The 19,315-nt window shown below is 37.4% G+C and overlaps 2 protein-coding genes and 1 pseudogene across 2 annotated transcripts; 2 read left to right on the top strand and 1 right to left on the bottom strand.

The window, feature by feature from the left end:
- The window catches only part of LOC116126712, a 71,268-nt pseudogene that overhangs the window by 31,944 nt on the left and 20,009 nt on the right, over positions 1 to 19,315 (top strand).
- LOC116126720 (senescence-specific cysteine protease SAG39-like) lies at positions 6,763 to 8,363 on the bottom strand. The gene is made up of 2 exons (XM_031412386.1): positions 8,271 to 8,363; positions 6,763 to 7,059 (listed from the first exon to the last, which is right to left on the bottom strand). The coding sequence occupies exons 1-2, from the start codon at positions 8,361 to 8,363 to the stop codon at positions 6,763 to 6,765; spliced, it is 390 nt and encodes a 129-aa protein (XP_031268246.1).
- On the top strand, positions 15,901 to 18,699 carry LOC116126719. The gene is made up of 2 exons (XM_031412385.1): positions 15,901 to 17,952; positions 18,334 to 18,699. Exons 1-2 carry the CDS (start codon positions 15,901 to 15,903, stop codon positions 18,697 to 18,699), a joined length of 2,418 nt encoding a protein of 805 aa, XP_031268245.1.

Genomic DNA, 19,315 nt, shown 5'->3' with positions numbered 1-19,315 from the left:
ATAAGAACTTCCACTGGTTTATTATCAGAAATTTTTTATGTGGTTCCCAAGCAGCAACTCAATCATTTCAATTTGAAAATAAGAAGTGTTTACACAAAACTAAATATTAGACGGAACTATAAATAACAACTTGTGGGTCAATTCAATTGCCATTGATATTCCAAACGGCCTGGTAGAACTTCACACGGCTGTTTGCACGTGCCTGTGTGTTTGGTTATGGCACAAAAGCTTCAAGTAATCAATTTCTATATGGCTATATTACATGTGTGGTTTCAGAAGAAACCAAAGAGCATTTCTATGTCCCTGGAAAACAAGATTCCTATGGCCCAGGCCTACCCTCAATGATGCTGGATCCGCCAGTAAGATTCCATTGTTTTGTTGGACAGTAATAAGATTCCTTCTCTCAGCAAAGTTGGATTAACACGGCGCGTCCATTTCAGAAGCATCACCATAATGCTATATGCTGAAGGAAGTCAAGGATTCCACCTATTAAATCAAACTTAATTGCGTTAAGTATACTCCTTGGAGGTAGGCCAACTTTTCAGAATTTAATATGGTCCAATAACTAAATTTGACTGCCAATCTAATCGTCTTATACAATATACATACACTTCGTGGACGGGACCGGACTAACCCCCAAAATTGAAAATCTATTCATTATGTATTAACCTTTTTGACAAAGACCTAATTAAATTTCAGCATAAAACTTGACTCTAACAACCATATTATTAAGGGTATGCGTGGGAGGAGTTTCATAGTAACGGTTATGAGAGTAAACCACCGTAGCGGTTTTAAAGGTAAACCATCGTAACGGTTTTGAGGGATTTTTAGTAGCGATTTTTAAAATACTAAATCTGTGCTTGGGAGTTTATTTTCCAGTAGTTCTGACAGTTTCTTAAAATGATAAATTTACATATATGCTCATAAAAATACCTCAACTCTAACCAGTACTTAGGGGTTTTGTTTTTTCAACTATAAGGTAAGAGTTCTTTATTTGTTTTCTACTTATTAGTATTTTATAACTTTAAATGTGATAAAGTCTTCTTATCCTTCTTCGCCATTCTTTGCAGGATCTGGAATGACTGAAAAATTGTAGCTCTACTTCTCCAAGAAACATCTAAAAATGAGATTTTAATAATTTTTTTTTATGATTGCTTAAAATTATTTTATATTTAATATGATTGGAGATGCGCATAATATGATTAATTTTTTTTGGATATAATTGGGATAGTTTTATTGTTGATAGGGTATTTGTGGAATAAAATTTTAAAACCAACCAAAACACCCCGATTTGAGGTGTTTTATAAACCCCTAAAAAATACACTACACTGGTTTTGGGGGTTTTTTGAGCCTGTTAAAACCAGTATATAAAAAATCTGGTAAGTAATGGTTTTAGAATACCTTAAAACTAGTCTAATTAAAAACCCCTCAAAACCAGTGGAAAAAAAACTCCCAAGCAGACCCTAAAGTACTAGATTGGTAACTACTTGTCTTGTGGCTGGATGACAAGATTAAAGATTATCCAGAGGTCTTATGTTTGAGTCTCACCAAGTGATCACCTACCTCATTTGTGAATTACTTGACTCATTGGACGGTTTGTAAAGTGTTCAATGGGTCCTAGGGGTTGGTTGAGATGCACACCAAAAAAAGGCTTGTAAGGTGTTCAATAGACTCTGAGGATTAATTGAGGTAGGCACTAAGAAAAAAAAAACTAGATCGGTAGATCCAAAAGCTTAAAAGGATATACTTCCTTTTAATGTCGAACTTTTAGCTTTGATATCATATTAAGTAATTAATTGACTCGATGGTTAAATTCTTAAATAAAGGTTCAGTATTAATAAGTTTTATAGCATCTATTTGATAAAATACGTTTGTGCCACCTATGATTTCTCAAAATTTTACTTAAGTATATCTTTATGAAAAAATCTATACTAGAGCAAGATAACGATATCTAAAACAACTCATCCTTATGTGGTGTTGACTTGAGATGTAAATTAACAAAATGGTTATTTGATAAATAATATATCAATGCCTAATATGACGACACATCATTTACGATATAAATTCTTTTAAGATATATTTTATAATGTATAGTATTATTCTTAATTTAAATCACCGTATATATATGAAACAATGCATTTTATTCAATAATAAAAAAAAAAAAAAAATTGGAGGTAAATAATACATGAGAAGAGGATCTCATGTCTTTCATTTTACAAGAAGGAAGGTTTCTCGGCTATTATATTCCTCTTTCTCTACTGGAAATATGTCGATAAATGCCTTGGTGCTCCTACTTTTTCCACAATTACAGTCTTTACGGGCTGTTTTGTTGCAATTCACTAATTGGGATGCTTTTTTCTTTATTGGGAATTTTGTGTGGTAAAAACAGAAATAACGAGAATCCGGATTTGTTTCGTTTCTGAGCGTACCAATGATTGTATTTGTTGTATCTTCAACTTTAGAAATCTCACCTCAGATCTTCAGATCTTACGGTAGTGACTACTTGAGTTAGCTTTCCTTCCTAAATTAATCAAAATGAAATAGAATGAAATTTTTTTTTTTTTTTTTTTCTCGGCCTGGTCTTTGGGTCACATATACAATATTTGTGATGAATTAGTGAACGTTACGTAAATAGGAAAAATAAAAAAATTTCAAGCATAAACTTTTTTTTAAACTCTTTTTTTGACAAATTACATTAAAACCTCTCTATAATCATAATATGGGACTAACTAATTTTATTACTATGAGGAGATTATAACTTAATGGAGGTGTAGTTACAAAAATTATTGATTTCTTAATTTATAATTCATACGTTTTAGTAGTATAGTATTAAGATTTCAATTCATATTTTAGTAGTATTATGATTTTTCAATTGAGCGCTTTAATTGCCTACTTTTGAAACGGATAAAAAATCGTGTCTTGAAACCAGCAAAGATAACTGTCACTCTTGAAACTGTAAATGCAGTAAATGCAGTTAATGCATGGTTAATTGATGTGAAGCCACAGACCAATGGTTTTAAGCACTACAAAATTAGGACCCCCAATGTCGAAGAATTGCAAGGTATGAATGAAGTGGATGAAGAGAAATAAAAGAGTCATTGCATAATTGAGTGGTTAGATTTCGACAACTTCACTACAATAATCGAATGGATATTAATGTCTTTCTCGATCATCCAAATGAGCAACAAATCGTGCATGCTTTAACCAAAGAAGAAATCACTGCTTCAATTAGACAAGAAGAGAAGAGAAACAATCCAGAGGATGATAGTACGGAAATACAAAAAGTTTCATGTCATGAAGCTTTAAACATGCTTGAGAAGCTAAATTTTTTTTGGCTTCAACAAGGTGTCCTTGCTAGTGAGTTATTACGTATTCGCAAAGTAAAAGATGTGGTAACAACTTTAAAGTATAAATCATTGTCCAAAACAACTTTAGATAAATATTTTATTTCATCTTAAACCTTTAATACGTATTCGCAAAGTAAAAGATGTGGTAACAACTTTAAAGCATAAATCATTGTCCAAAACAACTTTAGATAAATATTTTATTTCATCTTAAACCTTTAATGTAACATAATATATATATATATATATTTTTTTTTGTAATATACAGATAATTATTACTATGTAGAGGCAGCTTTCCTTAAGGCGGGAATTAGAAAAATTATAACTTATTGCAATTTGAAGTTTATTCTTATTTATAACTATCCCAAATTGTGATTATAATTTTTTTACTATATAGAATTTATTCATATTTTGCCGTACTCAAAGTCCACAGTTTGCGTACACACCACCAATGTTCTGAAACTCGGATCGGACCGGGCGGTCGAACCGGTCCGATCGGGTTTTGCTTACATTTCTAGTTTGAAGAGAGTAAATAACCGGGATTTTCAGTCAAACCGTTTCAAACTGCGGTTGGACTGTCTTACTGTAGAAAACCGACTATCCAACCGGTATTAAAAAGATTTCCGGTCCACACCCAATCCGGTTTAATCACATGAAATAAAATTAAAAATTAAAAAGTAAAAACCATAGTCGCACAACACACAAAGTCAAATTGTCAAAGTGTCAAACCAAACCCCGAAAAGCCAAATTTTTTATTTTTTAATACATATTCAAATTTCAATTTGGGTTTGAGCTGTGAGCTACTGACCTACTGAGCCATCTGCCTCTTTTTTAGTTTTTCAGTTTTTCATCTTGGTTTGCTACTGCCATTCGCGATCTCCACTCTCCAGTCTAGTCCTCCTCCTCTTGTCCTCCATTCGCGATCTCAGAAGTCAAATCTCCTTCAAGCTTTCAGCTAAGCTTCAGCGATTCAGCCTCATGTTTTCACTCTTCAATCTTCAAGTCTTCGGTTTGCTCTACTCTGCTTCAGTGCTTCTTCCTTGCCGTGGCTGGTCTACTACCTGCAACGCTTCATTCTTCAACTTCCAGTCTTCAACGTGAACTCTTCAATCATCATCATCGCCATCTAAAAGCCTGCTTCTTACTTGCCATTGCTAATCTGCCGGATTAGTTACTTCAGCTTAGATTTCAGCCTTCACATCTGTCGCTATCTGCTGCCGTCTGCCACCATCTGCGAGCTACTGTTTGCCATGACGAAGTAACAATCTACAGATTCCTATCTTTCTCTGTCTAGTATGTCATATCATGATTCATAATATTGTATTGATGGCTTTTGTACAGATTTATGAACCATGTTAGTGGCTGGCTTTTGGATTTATGATGTGTAGAATCTGTACATTTAATTTTTTCTTGTTGTTTGTCTAGGTGGCTTGCTTGTTTTATAATGCTGGTGTCTAGGTGGGTTGGTTTGATGGTTTTTAAACTTTAGTTAGATGGAGAATCTGAATTTTTTTCTTTTTTTCGTTTTTGCTGATGTCAGCGGTCTGACCAACCAGTCGGACCGGTCAAACCAGGAACCGGCCATTTGGCCGGGTTGACTTTCGGTCCGGTTTTCAGAACATTGCACACCACCTTGGACAGTCAATACCTTGGACAATCAATACGATAGATAACAACTAAAGAAAACACACGCAAATAAAGAATTAAACACTTAAATCACATCTCTTGATGACTATTATCATAACTTGAATGAAGTTCAATATATGCCAATAAATTACTTCATATCTTCAAGAAAAATACCTTTCTCCCCGTCTCTTCTAAAAAATAATAATAATAATAATAATAATTCATTAAAAATTAGTGGGGACTGAAGTGGGTCATGTTTTATAGACCTTTGTCAAGACTTATCAATAATAAACTAAAAATATATCTGCCATTATTTATGGTTCTTTTTATGGCTTTCAAAAGTGATTCTTTAGTGGGTCATTTAAAATATTAGATAGAAATTAATGATAGTATTTGTTGGATTTGTTGACTACTTCAACAATAAGAGGCAATGTAGACGTATTTCGGGGTCCCACTTGCGTACACACTACCTTCAACAATAAATTACCTCCTTAAACCTAGTATATAAACATATTATTCCCTTGTATGAGTGATATGTAACAAATCATAAGAAAATACATTTATTGTAACGAGAAAGGTTCTAAGATATTTTAACAATATTGATTTTACAGGATGTAGCTCGTATTTTAGGTCAATCAGGGTAAATCGCGCGTGCACATTCTCTTTACTATTTACGTTATTTGTGTGTGATTGTTTACTTGTTTGGTTTCGATTACTTTCTAGATTGTTTCAGTAATTTTCAAATCAGCCAATCAAGTATTTAGGAATGTTCTGCGTTTTGTGCCATGCAAATTCATGGTTACATATTGTCTCCTTATTAGAAGATTCAAATTGGTTGTCTATATTATGATTCAAATTGGAAAATATATTGTCTAGCTAAGGTCTATGTAAATTTTGAACTCAGCTCATGAATCATGATACTTATAATTTAAATTGGTCCTTTCTTGCTAGTCACCTCCAGCTTTGTAAAATTTATTGGTACATCTGTGGATGTTACTCACTTCCTGCATTTTTATCTTAATTTATTCTCAAAAGCCTGTTATTGTATTATAAGTAAGCAAGAAAAAATAACATCACACAAAGCCTACCACTCCGATCAAAGAAATAACCAACTTCAAAAGAATTATATCTCTATATCTAATGATCTAAGATTAATTTTAATTTTTTTTTTTTTTTTATGACTAGAGTGTCCAAGCTAGCTTGTACATACCTCAACTAATCCTTCGAGACCTTGAAACTATCTGTTAGCTAAGAGCTCCAGTTGCCACCCGACCCACCCCTATTAAGGGTTGTGAAGACTCGAACTTGAGAGACCATGTTAAATCCTCCCTTGCACTTTTACAATTAGCCACTCATTAGTGGTTTTAATTAAATTTTATTCACCTTTTTCATCGTCTTTTTTTTAAGGTAAAGTTGTTTTAGTGGAAGACAACCCACGTGACATATGTGACTTATATTTATTATATCGAATTGTTAATTGTTCTATCAGTTTAATTTGAAGCCTAAAACCCATTTTCCTGAAATTAACAATTAAGTAATTTGTTGTGTAGAACCTTAAAGTTCCAGCCAAAGAAAAACAAAGGAAACTTAAATGTAAGCAAATTCTATTGGGTTTGTCCATTGAAAGAGAAGTTAATTAACTTACAAGTACATGATATTGATATTGGAGTTTCATTCAACACCAAACCTTATGTAGTCTCCAATAGTATTCAAACTACATGATCTTGAAACAATATTTAGGAATAATAGAGTATATAACACCACCCAGATATCACAATTTAATGAGATTTAATTACAGAGATGGATAAGAAGGTGCAATGGCAAGGCCACAAAGGCCTTCCTCAGCTTCAACATCTCTCTGAATCCTCATAAACCCATCCTCGCCCCATTCAGTACCCCAAGAATTCTTCACCAGCTGGTACTTTGTGCCATCAGATTCAGTACCATACCCAATGGCTGTTACCCCATGGTCTAAATTTGTGCCACAATTCCCTTTGAACACACCGCTTTTATAAAACCGAAAATCTCTGCCACTACCCTCGATCGCAACACAAACTGGCTGATTTGCCACAGCTTGCAACAAGGCCTCCTCGTCATAAGATCAATAAGGAAAAAATATACTAATTGTATATTGTATAAGAAAGACAGATTGATAGTTAATAACAATAGTTTAACTAAAATTTTAAAGTTTGCAGTGAGTTTAAAATTATTTGTCATTTTTTTTTCTTTTTTACCTCATTACTAATATGGAGACACTTTACAAGCTGAATAAGTAATGTAAGATAAAAGGATAGAAGAATTATATAAAGATTTCATTAACATAATGTTTTATAGTCTTCATAAACTATAAAGGTAACAATTTTTGAAAAATTGCTAAGCATGCTGGCGCAATAAGCTATGGAAGTAACAAAGTTTTAAAAACTGAATTTTTGAAACGTTGTTAGAAATTTTATGTTCTTATTTGGAATCTTCCTTGATTGTTTGTTCGAACCAATGGGATTTTACTCGATTTGATAGGGGCCAGCACAAGCACAGAATTTGAGAGACTCCCTTGTGGAAGCAGAATCTGATATTGTAGTAAAGGTAAGTTCTGTTTTATCAATTGTTAGGTCTCCTTATGATTGATCTTTACTTGACTCTGTAGTGATTGCTTTTGTGTATTGTAGATAGGGTTGAGGAAAGGCTCTTGCTCTTTCGCTGAAGCTCGTGCTACAGGATTCACTGAAAAGAGTGGAACACTAGGAGATCGTTGAAATTTATAGGTTGTCCAGTTTAGAAAACCTAAGTTCTAAAGCAACCAGAACATTCACAGCAAGCTAGAAATATAATGAAATAAGAGCATAAACAATAAAGAGCATACACATAGATTTATAGTGGTTCGGTAATCAGATTGATTACCTACATCCACTCTTCAGGGCAGTAGAAAACATGCACTATGAAGAGAAACCTTACAGAGTTTGTGAGTTAGTTTTACACCAAGAATTCAATGACAACTCCCCTCTGTAATCACCCTAGATTGCTCCCATGTGTCTCACGCCTCTCACACACAAATACAACATTAATCAGTAATTTATGCAAGAAGAAAGACTAAAAATTAGTTACAAGAAATCTCATCACCATCGTCAATCTCATCCTGCGAACACCAAAGCTCCACCTTGATGATTCCTTCAACAACTTTCTCTCTTTTGTAACCAAGAGAAAACAATCCAAAGAACAAACAAAAAGTGTCGACCTAAGGCACAAACAAAAATATCCCAAAAGAGAATTTCCAGAAATGTCCCTTTCTTTCTTCTAAATTACCTCTGACCAAAGTATAAAAACTTTGACTCCACATAAGCATAAATCGGATGACACATCAACACAAATCTCCACCTTGGCATCTGATTTCTTCATCCCCTACTACCCTGGAAATTTCCTTCATTCTTACTCAATCTGGAGCAGGCTCTTGAAGAGCCTTAGTTTATCCAAAGTAACAACTTTGGTAAACATATCTGATGGATTCTCTTTCCCAAGAATCTTCTCTACCTTAATAACCTTTTCTTCAATCATATCTCTGATGAAGTGCAGCCTTACGTCAATGTGTTTGGATCTTTCATGAAAGGTTTGGTTTTTGCATAGGAATATAGCACTTTGGCTATCACTCTTGATTAGAACCTGAGCGTGATTGAATCCAAACTCACTAAGCATTCCCTTGAGCCAAATTGCTTCCTTGGCAGCTTCGGTAATCGCCACATACTCAGCTTTTGTAGTTGATAAAGTCACAATAGCCTACAAAGTAGTTTTCCAACCAACCAGATTATTCCATAAAGAGAAAACAAAGTCTGTCATGGATTTCCTATTATCAGGATTTCCAACATAATCAACATCTACACACCCCACAATGAAATCTAGCAAGTTTTTCTCTTTACTATACACAATTCCTGTTGACATTGTTCCCCTAATATACCTTAGGATCCATTTCACTGCTTCCTAGTAAGGTTTTCAGGATTACTCATGAATCTGCTAACATAGCTTACTGCAAAGGTTAAGTCAGGCCTTGTACATACCATAAGATACATTAGAATTCCTGTTGCATTAGCATAAGGGATATTAATCATTTCCTTTCTCTCATCCTCTGAACTAGGACACTGATTCAAGCTTGATTTAATATGCTGGCCCATTGGTGTTTTGACAGGTTTACAATCAAGCAATTAAACCTTCTAATAACTTTCTCAGCATACGCCTTTTGAGATAGAATAATCCTCCCTGTTTTCCTATCTCTTTCTATGTTCATTCCTAGGATTTTCTTAGCCTGCCCCAAATCTTTCATTTCAAATTGTTTGTTCATTTCTACCTTAAATTTAGCAATTTCAATAACATCTTTACAAGCCAACAACATGTCATCAACATAAAGTGCTAAGTAAAAATAGCAATCATCATATAAACATTTGAAATAAAGGCAGCTATCAAACTTACTTCTTTTGAAACCAAAAATTATCATGAAATTGTCAAATTTTTTATACCATGGATTAGGGGACTGTTTCAGTCCATACAAGGACTTCTTTAACAGACATGCCTGATTTCTTGCACCTTTTTCAAACATTTCAAGTTGCTCCATTAGGATTTTTTCTTCTAGATCATCATTCAAGAATGTTGTTTTGACATCAGGTTGCTCTAATTCAAGTTCAAATTGAGCTACTAAAGATAGTAAGACCCTAATGGTAGTATGCCTTACCTCATGTGAAAAAATTTCAGTGTATCTACTTGTTCAACCTATGTAAAACCCTTGGCAACCAATCTAGCTTTAAATCTAGGAGCTTCTACCCTTGGAATTCCTTCCTTCCTTTTGAAAACCCATTTGCACTTGACAACTCTACTCCCTTCAGGTTTCTTAATAAGAACCCAGTCTTAATCTTCATCAAAGATTCATATTCCTCTTACATAGCTAACCTCCACTGCTTAGATTCTTTACTTTCCATAGCTTCCCTAACAGTTTTAGGTTCATCTTCAATTTCCTCAGCAATTTGAAGTGCAAAGGCAACCATATCAGTTTGTGAATACCTCCTAGGCAACCTAATTTCTCTCCTTTCCCTATTTCTAGCTAACTGGTAGTTCTGCAGTTCAGATTCTTCATCATAAACTGAATCATTTTCATTCTCCTCTGACACAGATTCTTCCTCTTGAGTTTGTAAATCTCCTTGCTAATGTTCTGGTTGCAGATTACCAGAATTGTCAAAAGGAGCTTCTCCATTCATTTCAAACCTAATTACTTCAAAATTCAACTTATCAGTTTGTTCATTCAAGCCATTCAATTCTTCTTCATTGAATCCGACATCCCTACTGATTATGCATCTTTTCCTAGTAACATCCCAACACTTATATCCTTTTACCCCATTAGGATACCTTATGAAAATACACCTAATGGCTTTAGGTTGTAACTTATCAGATTTGTCATGCACAAAGACAGTGCAACCAAAAACTCTAAAGCTACCATAATCAACTGGATTTCCTGTCCATCTCTCAATAGGTGTTTTAAACTCTATAGCTGAGGAAGGAATTCTATTAATCAAGAATACTGCTGTATGAGCAACTTCAGCCCAGAACTTAGTGGGAAGTTTGGCACAAGACAACAAGCTTCTAACCTTCTCCAATATAGTTCTATTCATCCTTTCAGCTAACCCATTTTGTTATGGGGTATATCTAACTGTCCTATGTCTTAAGATTCCACTATCCTTACACAGTTTATCAAACTCCTCATTTATGACTTCTACACAGTTATCAGTCCTCAATTTCCTAATTTTCTTTCCTGTTTGGTTCTCAATCATAATTTTCCATTCCCTGAACTTACCAAATGCTTCTCCCTTATTTTCCTAGAAATAGATCCATACTTTCCTAGAGTAATCATCTATAATGCTAATGACATACTTACAACCTCTTAGGGTTTAGGGTTTATAGTTTAGTTGGACCCCACACATTAGAATGGATATAATCTAGAATAGCCTTAGAACGGTGTTTTCCCACACTAAATCTAATTATGCTCATCTTCCCATAGATGCAATGATCACACAAATCTAGCTTCTTTATATTATCCCTTCCTAGAACCTTTTGCTTACTTAGCTCAACTAGCCCTTTTTCACTAACATGTCTTAACCTCCTATGCCATAAAGTTGTCCTATTAGACTTATGAGATAAGGATACAACTGTTGTTCCAGTGATGGTTGAACCATTTAGAACATACAACCCATTATTCTTCTCACCCTTAATTACAACTAAGGATCCTTTACTAACTTTAAAGACTCCACTTTGAGCCTTATAGCTATAGCCAATTGAGCCTAGACTTCCTAGAGAAATTAAATTTCTTTTCAACTCTGGTATGTATTTAACATCTGTGAGCCATTTTGAAATGCCATCATGCAAATTCAACCTTACAGCTCCTATTTCTAAGACTCTACAAACTACATTATTGCCCATCAAAACTTTTCCAAACTATAGTTTTCTAAAGTTTGACAAAAAAACTCCTATTTGGAGTCATGTGGAAAGTACGACCAGAATCAAGAATCCATTCAACATCAATTTCATTTTTAGAGGCTACCAACACATCAGAACTCTCATACCCATTAGAAGCTACATTACACTTCCACTAGCAACCTTTTCCCCTGATTTTTTCTTCCTATCAGGATAGTCCCTCTTAAAATGACATTCCTTATGACAGTGAAAGCATTTTCTAACAAATTTTGACTTAGCCTTTGATCTACTCCTAAACTCCCTTTCTTGTGACTTTTCTTTTCAGATCTTCCTCTCACATGTAAGCCTTTACCATCTAGTTTACCTTCTTTCCTAAACTCAACATTTTTTGTCGTAATTGCAACCACAACCTCATCTAGTTTAAGGGTTTGCCTACCATATTTTAGGGTATCACAAAGTTAGAGTACATTTTGGGCAGAGAGTTTATGAGGATAACAACTTGGTCCTCATCTTCCACTTTAACACTCAAACCTTCTAAGTCTTGCACTAATTTCATAAAATCATTCATATTTTCTCCTAATGACTTTCCCTCATCCATCTTAAAACCAAAGAATTTTTGTTTTAAAACTAATCTATTAGAGGAAGACTTAGACAGATTTAAGGAGTCTAGTTTTTCCCAAACCCCAACTGGTGTTGTCATTTTCTTTACCTCTCTCAAAACTTTGTCCCCCAAGCCTAGAATTAAGGTACTATAGGATTTATCTAGAAGATCTTTCTTCTCTTTTTTTAGTTAAAGACTTTGGTAAACTGTCTTTACCTTTTAAGGTAGCTGACAACCCATCCTTAACTAAGACAGCTCTCATTTTCATCTTCCATAATCCATAATCACTATCACCTGTGAACTTCTCTATTTTGAACTTAGACATATCTAGGTTTACTACTTCTTCAGTTACCAGGAGATGCAAAACCCCAAAAAAATTCAGGACCTAAAATAAACCCTAAATCAAGAAACAGTAACAAAACTTAGATTTAACCTATATAATCCACAGTCGAACAAACCCTCACATTCAAACCTAATCTAGCTCTGATACCAGTTGTTGAAATTTACAGGTTGTCCAGTTTAGAAAACCTAAGTTCTAAAGTAACCAAAACATTCACAACAAGCTAGAAATATAAAGAAATAAGAGCATACACATAGATTTATAGTGGTTTGGTAATCAAATTGATTACCTACATCCACTCTTCAAGGCAATAGAAAATATACACTATGAAGAGAAACCTTACAGAGTTTGAGTTAGTTTTACACCAAGAATCCAGTGACAACTCCCCTCTATAATCACCCTAGATTGCTCCCATGTGTCTCACACCTCTTACACACAAATACAACATTAATCAGTAATTTATGCAAGAAGAAAGAATAAAAATTAGTTACAAGAAACCTTATCACCATCGTCAATCTCATCATGTGAACACCAAAGCTCCACCTTGATGATTCCCTTAACAACTTTCTCTCTTTTGTAACCAAGAGAGAACAATCCAGAGAACAAACAAAAAGTGTTGACCTAAGGCACAAACAAAAATGTCCCAAAAGAGAATTTCTAGAAATGTCCCTTTCTTTCTTCTGAACTACCTCTAACCAAAGTATAAAAACTTTGACTCCACACAACACAAAGATATATGGGAAACTGTTGCAGGAAGTGATCTTGTCTTGCTATTGATTTCCGATGCTGCACAGGTTGAGTAACCCTTTAGTATTTCTTCAGCAATGAATCAATTTTGTTGAGCAATCCTATTACATTCAACTATTATTTATTGTGCCATTGTTTATTGCATGCATGATATAGCAGTACATTAAACCATTAATTATATGCTTTATTTGGTTCCAAAAAATTTGGAATTGGATTAAAAGGTTATAATTCCAATTCCAATTTCAGTTTTTGAGTTTGTTCTTAATGAAGGGAGAATTTCTTATTTGTTAAGACCTAATTCCACTCAAGTAAATTGTTGCAGCCTAACACAACCTTGATTGATTCTTCATGATTGTTTTATTATAAAGTTGATATCACTCATTTTGATCTTCTCCAGCCTACTGCACAGTTTTGCTTTTTGAATACGGTGTGTTTCAAGTTCTTAAAACTTATAAGATTAAGTACAGACTTTCTAAACCAATCTATTATACTGTTTTTACAAGTTTTTTCATTTTTGAGAATGTGACTCTTCAGACTCCAACAACAGACTTCAAGGCTGGTTTTCTTCTTTCTTATAGTTAAATACTGGATGGCTTATGCATTTCTTATTCATTATATTTAGGCAAGTTTGCTTCCAATATTTTATATATTGTTTGTTTCTCTGCTATCAGTAGTTTTTTCCTATATGCTATAGGTAGATAATTATGAGAAGATTTTCTCCCACATGAAACCAAACAGCATCCTTGGCCTTTCTCATGGATTTCTTCTTGGTCATTTGCAATCCCTCGGTCTTGATTTTCCGAAGAACATTAGTGTTATTGAGGTTTGTCCCAAGGGGATGGGACCTTCTGTTAGGAGACTGTATGTTCAGGGTAAAAAGATAAATGGAGCTGGAATAAATGCTAGTTTTGTTGTACATCAGGTCTCTCTGTCTTTTATCTATCTTGCCCTCTTTGTTTCCCTTAATACGCTTTTGTTATAACAATCAGTACCACTTTTAAATCTGTGCCCTAGTGAAGTTAACCTTTTCACCCCAACCATTTTTTCACAAATCCCCGCTGTTTCAAACTTTCAAACACACTAAAATCACACTTTTTTTCCTGCCACCAAGTGTTCGACAAAATGTCCGAACCAAACCCCTCACTCCCAAATAACACCGTGCCGCCCCCAACCCAAGCCAAAACATTACATGCTGCGTCCACCAACTCCCAGCAGCCACAAACTTTCGGGAATTCGGGGAAATCTTTATGGATTGGTGATTTGGAGCCATGGATGTATGACAAGTATTTGTTATCCGTTTTCTCAGAGGTGGCGATTCAAGGAGCCAAGGTTTTTCATCACAAAAACTCTTCCTTTGGTTTTCTTGAGTTTGAATCTAATGATATTACAGGTTCAACATTGCAATCTTTTAATGGCTTAAAAATGCCGAAGTCCACGAAGCTTTTCAAGCTTAATTGGGCGTCTTCTGGGGCCCATGAACAAAAGTCAGTCCCTAAGCCAATTGTAGAGAAGAAAAGTATGGGTAAGAGCACCTTAGGAGTGTCCTCCTCTTGGGCAGATAAGGTTAGAGTGACAGAGGTCGGGTCCCATTTCACCCTTGAAGCTATGGACCTTGATATTAAGGATGACATCTTACTTATACTGGATGATGTTATTGATGACAATGATGTTGAATGGCTTCGCTGCATTGTGGGTTATTTCCCGGGGTACTCTAAGCCTTTTCATGCTGTCCGCTCAATTGCTTTCCGTGCATGGGAAGCTGCAGGGTTGGAAGATGTTATGTCCACAGGCACTGGTTTTTACATGTTCAGATTTAAGGATGAGGATGCGGTGCATTCGATCCTTGAGAGAGGGCCGTGGATGTTTGGGGGTAAGTCTATTATTTTGCAACAATGGCATGCTCAGTTTACTTTTGATAAAAGCCGCATCTCTAAGGTTCTGGTATGGGCTCGTTTGCATGGTTTGCCCTATCCTTTGTGGTTCCACAAAGGACTCTGCATGGTTTCCTCTATGTTGGGTCGACCGTTGTCTAGTGATAAGACAACATCAGAGCAGACCCGTTTGGATTATGCTCGGGTATGTGTTGAGTTAGATGCAGCAAAGCCTCTGAGACGTCATTTTCAATTTCAGTGCTGGTTATCTGCGGAACCCATTCAGATTACAGTGGAATATGAGTGGACCCCTAAGAGGTGCCCTAAGTGCTGTGTTTTTGGTCATGTTTGTCACCCGCCAGAGGTACCTACTGCGGCTATCGCTCAGGGTAAGAATAAGATAGTTACTAGCTTCCAAAAGGCACCAGGGAAGGCAGTGCAATCTAAGAACTGCGAACCTTTGAGGCAGCCAACCACTATTGATCCCATTAGGGAGAGGGAGCGGGGGACAGAGGGGGATGTTTTAGTGCCATCTACAGTTTCAGTTCCGAGTACAGTTAGAGTTGGGGATGCTTCTTTGGCTCTAGTCCCGTATCAGCAGACTGTTCGTGCTAGCAGAGGTGAATTTTTTGGCTCTGAATCGGGGTCGGAACCTGATTCCCCTTTTCCTATTGAGGATGAGCAGGACCGTATTATGGGATTTACAAATTGCACAGAAAACACTCAGTCCTTTATGAGTTCTGGGAGTAGGCAATCTACCTCTTCCAATAGGTTTGCCTCGCTTGTTCTACATAGTGACGATCTCCAGACACCAGATGCCACCTTATCTGGATCAGTTTCCTTGCCACCCCTGGCAAAGGGGATAGGTCGGGGAAAGCGGGGGCTTCGGCTCAAGTGATTTCTTAGCTTGTTTCTATCCCAATTCCAATGATAGGGAGTTGGAATATTAGAGGCCTTAACGGCTTCTCGAAACAACACGCTGTGTGGAATTGGATTTCTGACTCTTCTTTGGGGTTGATTGGTTTGTTGGAGACTAAGGTTGAGCAATCTCATTTACAGTCAGTGGTCTCGTCTGTTTGTCCTTCGTGGCAGTTTTTATCGAATGCGACAAATTCTATTGCTTGCTGTGTTCTGGTATGTTGGGACTCTTCTCTTTACTCTGTGCATAGTCTTCATTGCTCTCTTCAGGAGATTACTTGCAGGGTTACTCATGTTTCTGAGGGGTTCTCATTTGGGATTACTTTTGTGTATGGTTCTAATGACCCTGGGAATCGCCGCAATCTATGGGATTTCCTTAGGGATCAGTCGGCAGTGTTTGATTCAGAGGGGCTCTCGTGGCTTATGTTGGGGGATTTTAATGCCATCTTGGGAGCCTCTGACAGAGTGGGTGGTGATCCTGAGTGGTATGGTTATATGGATGATTTTGGCCAATGTATCCATGATGCTGAGTTGATTGGGGTTCCTTTTACTAGGCTTCGATATACTTGGCATAACGGTCAACAGGGCGATGGGATTATTTTACGGAAGCTCGATTGGGTCTTTGCATCACTTTCTTGGTTCCTTGATCAACCAAGCACAGTTTCAGAGTTTCGACCTCGAGATGTTTCAGATCAAAGCTCTATTATAGTCCGGTTTGGTCCCCGCCGTGGCAAGGTACCATCCCCTTTTAAATTTCTAAATTTTTGGGCTGATCATGCAAATTTTAGGGATATTGTTCAGGCAGTTTGGGACGAGCCTCTTGTAGGCAATCCTATGTTCCGTCTTACGCAGAAATTGGGGCTAGTGAAACGGAAGCTAAAAGCTTTACATATTCGGGCTTCCAGTCATATCTCCAGCAGGGTACTTGAGGCTCGGGCTCGGTGGGCAGCAGCCCAGGGAAATTTGGATCGGGACCCCTTTTCTACTGAGTGTATCTCTGAGGAGAGGAACCTTGCCAACCAGTATTTCAGTCTTTGTCGAGATGAGGAGGCTTTCTTTAAGCAGCGGTCTCGTGTTCAGTGGTTGCACTTAGGGGATCAGAATACTAAGTTCTTTCATAAGTCGTTGATCCATAGGCAGGTTCGGAACCGCATCCACGGTTTGACTGATGGGCATGGTACACATATTACTGACAGTCAGGGATTAGGGCGTTTGGCGGTGGGTTTTTTTCAGGATCTTCTTACTGCCCCTAGTCGACCTCAGATTGCCGAGGCTTCCAGGTATTTTTCTGGCCGCATTTCTCCTGATATGATTTCTCCATTGACTGCTCCTATCACTGATGATGAGATTAGGATTGCTTTATTCTCTATCCCGGATGATAAATCCCCAGGCCCGGATGGATTCACATCTTTGTTTTTTAAGCGGGCATGGGATATTATTGGTACAGATTTCAGGGATGCAGTGAGACATTTTTTTGCTACTAATGAAATGCCAAGATGTGTTAATGCCACCAGGATTGCTTTGGTTCCTAAGGTGGAGAGCCCGAGTCGTATGACAGACTTTAGGCCGATATCTTGTTGTAATGTACTTTACAAGTGCATTACTAAGGTGATTGTGAATCGGTTTAAAGTTGTGCTTCCGGATATTATTGGGGTTTCCCAGTCAGCTTTTGTCCCGGGTCGAAGGATTTCTGATAATATTCTGCTGACTCAGGAGCTTTTGCGGAATTATCATCTTGGGGGTTCTTCACCTCGATGTGCCCTTAAAGTTGATATTCGGAAAGCTTTTGATACTGTGAGTTGGGAGTTCATCCTTTTGGGATTGCGTACTGTGGGGTTTCCTGAGCGTATGGTGAGGTGGATCATGACATGTATCTCTACACCGTATTTCTCTGTTGCCCTGAACGGAGAGCTTCACGGATTTTTTAGGTCCTCCCGGGGTGTGCGGCAGGGGGACCCTCTTTCTCCTTACCTTTTTGTGTTGGCTATGGAGGGGTTAGCTGGTATTTTTCGGGAAACCTCTCACAGCCCTGGTTTTCAGTATCATTGGAGATGTAGGCAGGCAGCTATTACTCATTTGTGTTTTGCAGATGATTTGATGGTGTTTTGTAGAGCAGATGCTTCCTCTGTTAGCTTGATCAAATCGGCCTTGGATTATTTTGCTAAGGTTTCTGGATTAGTGACTAATGCAGAGAAGAGCCAGTTGTTTCTTTCTGGAGTTACAGATGAGGAGTAGATTGGGTTACAGTCTATCATGGGTTTCCAGTTGGGCTAGTTACCGGTAAGATATCTAGGGGTTCCTCTAATCTCTACCCGCCTTCGACATTCTGATTGTAGGCCTCTGTTGGAGCAAATTCTCTCTCTAATTAGGCTATGGACGTCGGCATCTTTGACCTATGCAGGCCGACTATAGTTGATAAAGTTGGTACTTTTCTCCATACAGGTTTATTGGTCCTCCATGTTTCTTTTGCCGGCAGCTACAGTTAGACGGATTGAGAGTATTTTGGCCTCGTTTCTTTGGAAGGGTACTTCTTTATCCCCTTCTGGTGCTAAGGTTCCATGGTCTTTTGTTTGCTATCCATTGACGGAGGGTGGCCTGGGGATTAAGAGGATCCAAGATTGGAACAGGCGGCTATTCTTAAACACATTTGGAGACTACTTACTGATAGATCTTCTATATGGTCTTCTTGGGCCCGTTTGGTTCTCCTCTGTGGTCGGTCCTTTTGGCATATCCGAGTTACTTCTGGGGCTTCATGGGCTTGGAGGAAGATTTTACTTAGCAGGGCTTGGTGCAGGGGTCTTATTGTGACTTGTATTGGAGATAGTAGGGACACCATGTTATGGCGAGATCACTGGCTTCCGCAGGGTCCTCTGTGTGACTTGCTCCCTTTTAGAACCTTGACTTCCACTGGTTTGCCATGGGATGCTCGGGTTTTGGACATCATTCAGGATGGTCGGTGGGACTTTCCTTCGGGCCGTACAGACCTTCAGCATATCTGGGACTTTATTACAGTGCAGCCTTCAGCGAGTCGTCCTGATCATCTTGTGTGGAAGGGCCATCCATCTGGACGTTTCTCTATTGATTCAACCTGGAATGTGTTGCGAGACAAGTGGGATGTGAACTCGATTCATCATCTCTTGTGGTTTCCCGGGTATATTCCACGTCACTCTTTCATTCTCTGGCTCGCTTCTCTTGGTCGGCTTCACACCATGGACCGGCCCAGTTCTCATGGTGTCATTACATCCTCCTAGTGTGTTTTGTGCAGATCAGCTACAGAGACCCATGACCATTTGTTTTTCAGCTTTGACTTTTCCAGTTTTGTTTGGCGGGAAGTCAGTACCAGGACGCTCTCTACATGGCCTACTCTCCCCTGGCTCCCTCTGCTTCAGTGGGCGGGCTTGCATCTTCGACGAAAAGGTGACTT

Source organism: Pistacia vera, unplaced genomic scaffold, assembly GCF_008641045.1.
Source record: "Pistacia vera cultivar Batoury unplaced genomic scaffold, PisVer_v2 Contig183, whole genome shotgun sequence".
NCBI lineage: Eukaryota > Viridiplantae > Streptophyta > Magnoliopsida > Sapindales > Anacardiaceae > Pistacia > Pistacia vera.
The sequence above is the reverse complement of the archived record's forward strand: the minus strand, read 5'-3'. Positions and strand labels throughout refer to the sequence as shown.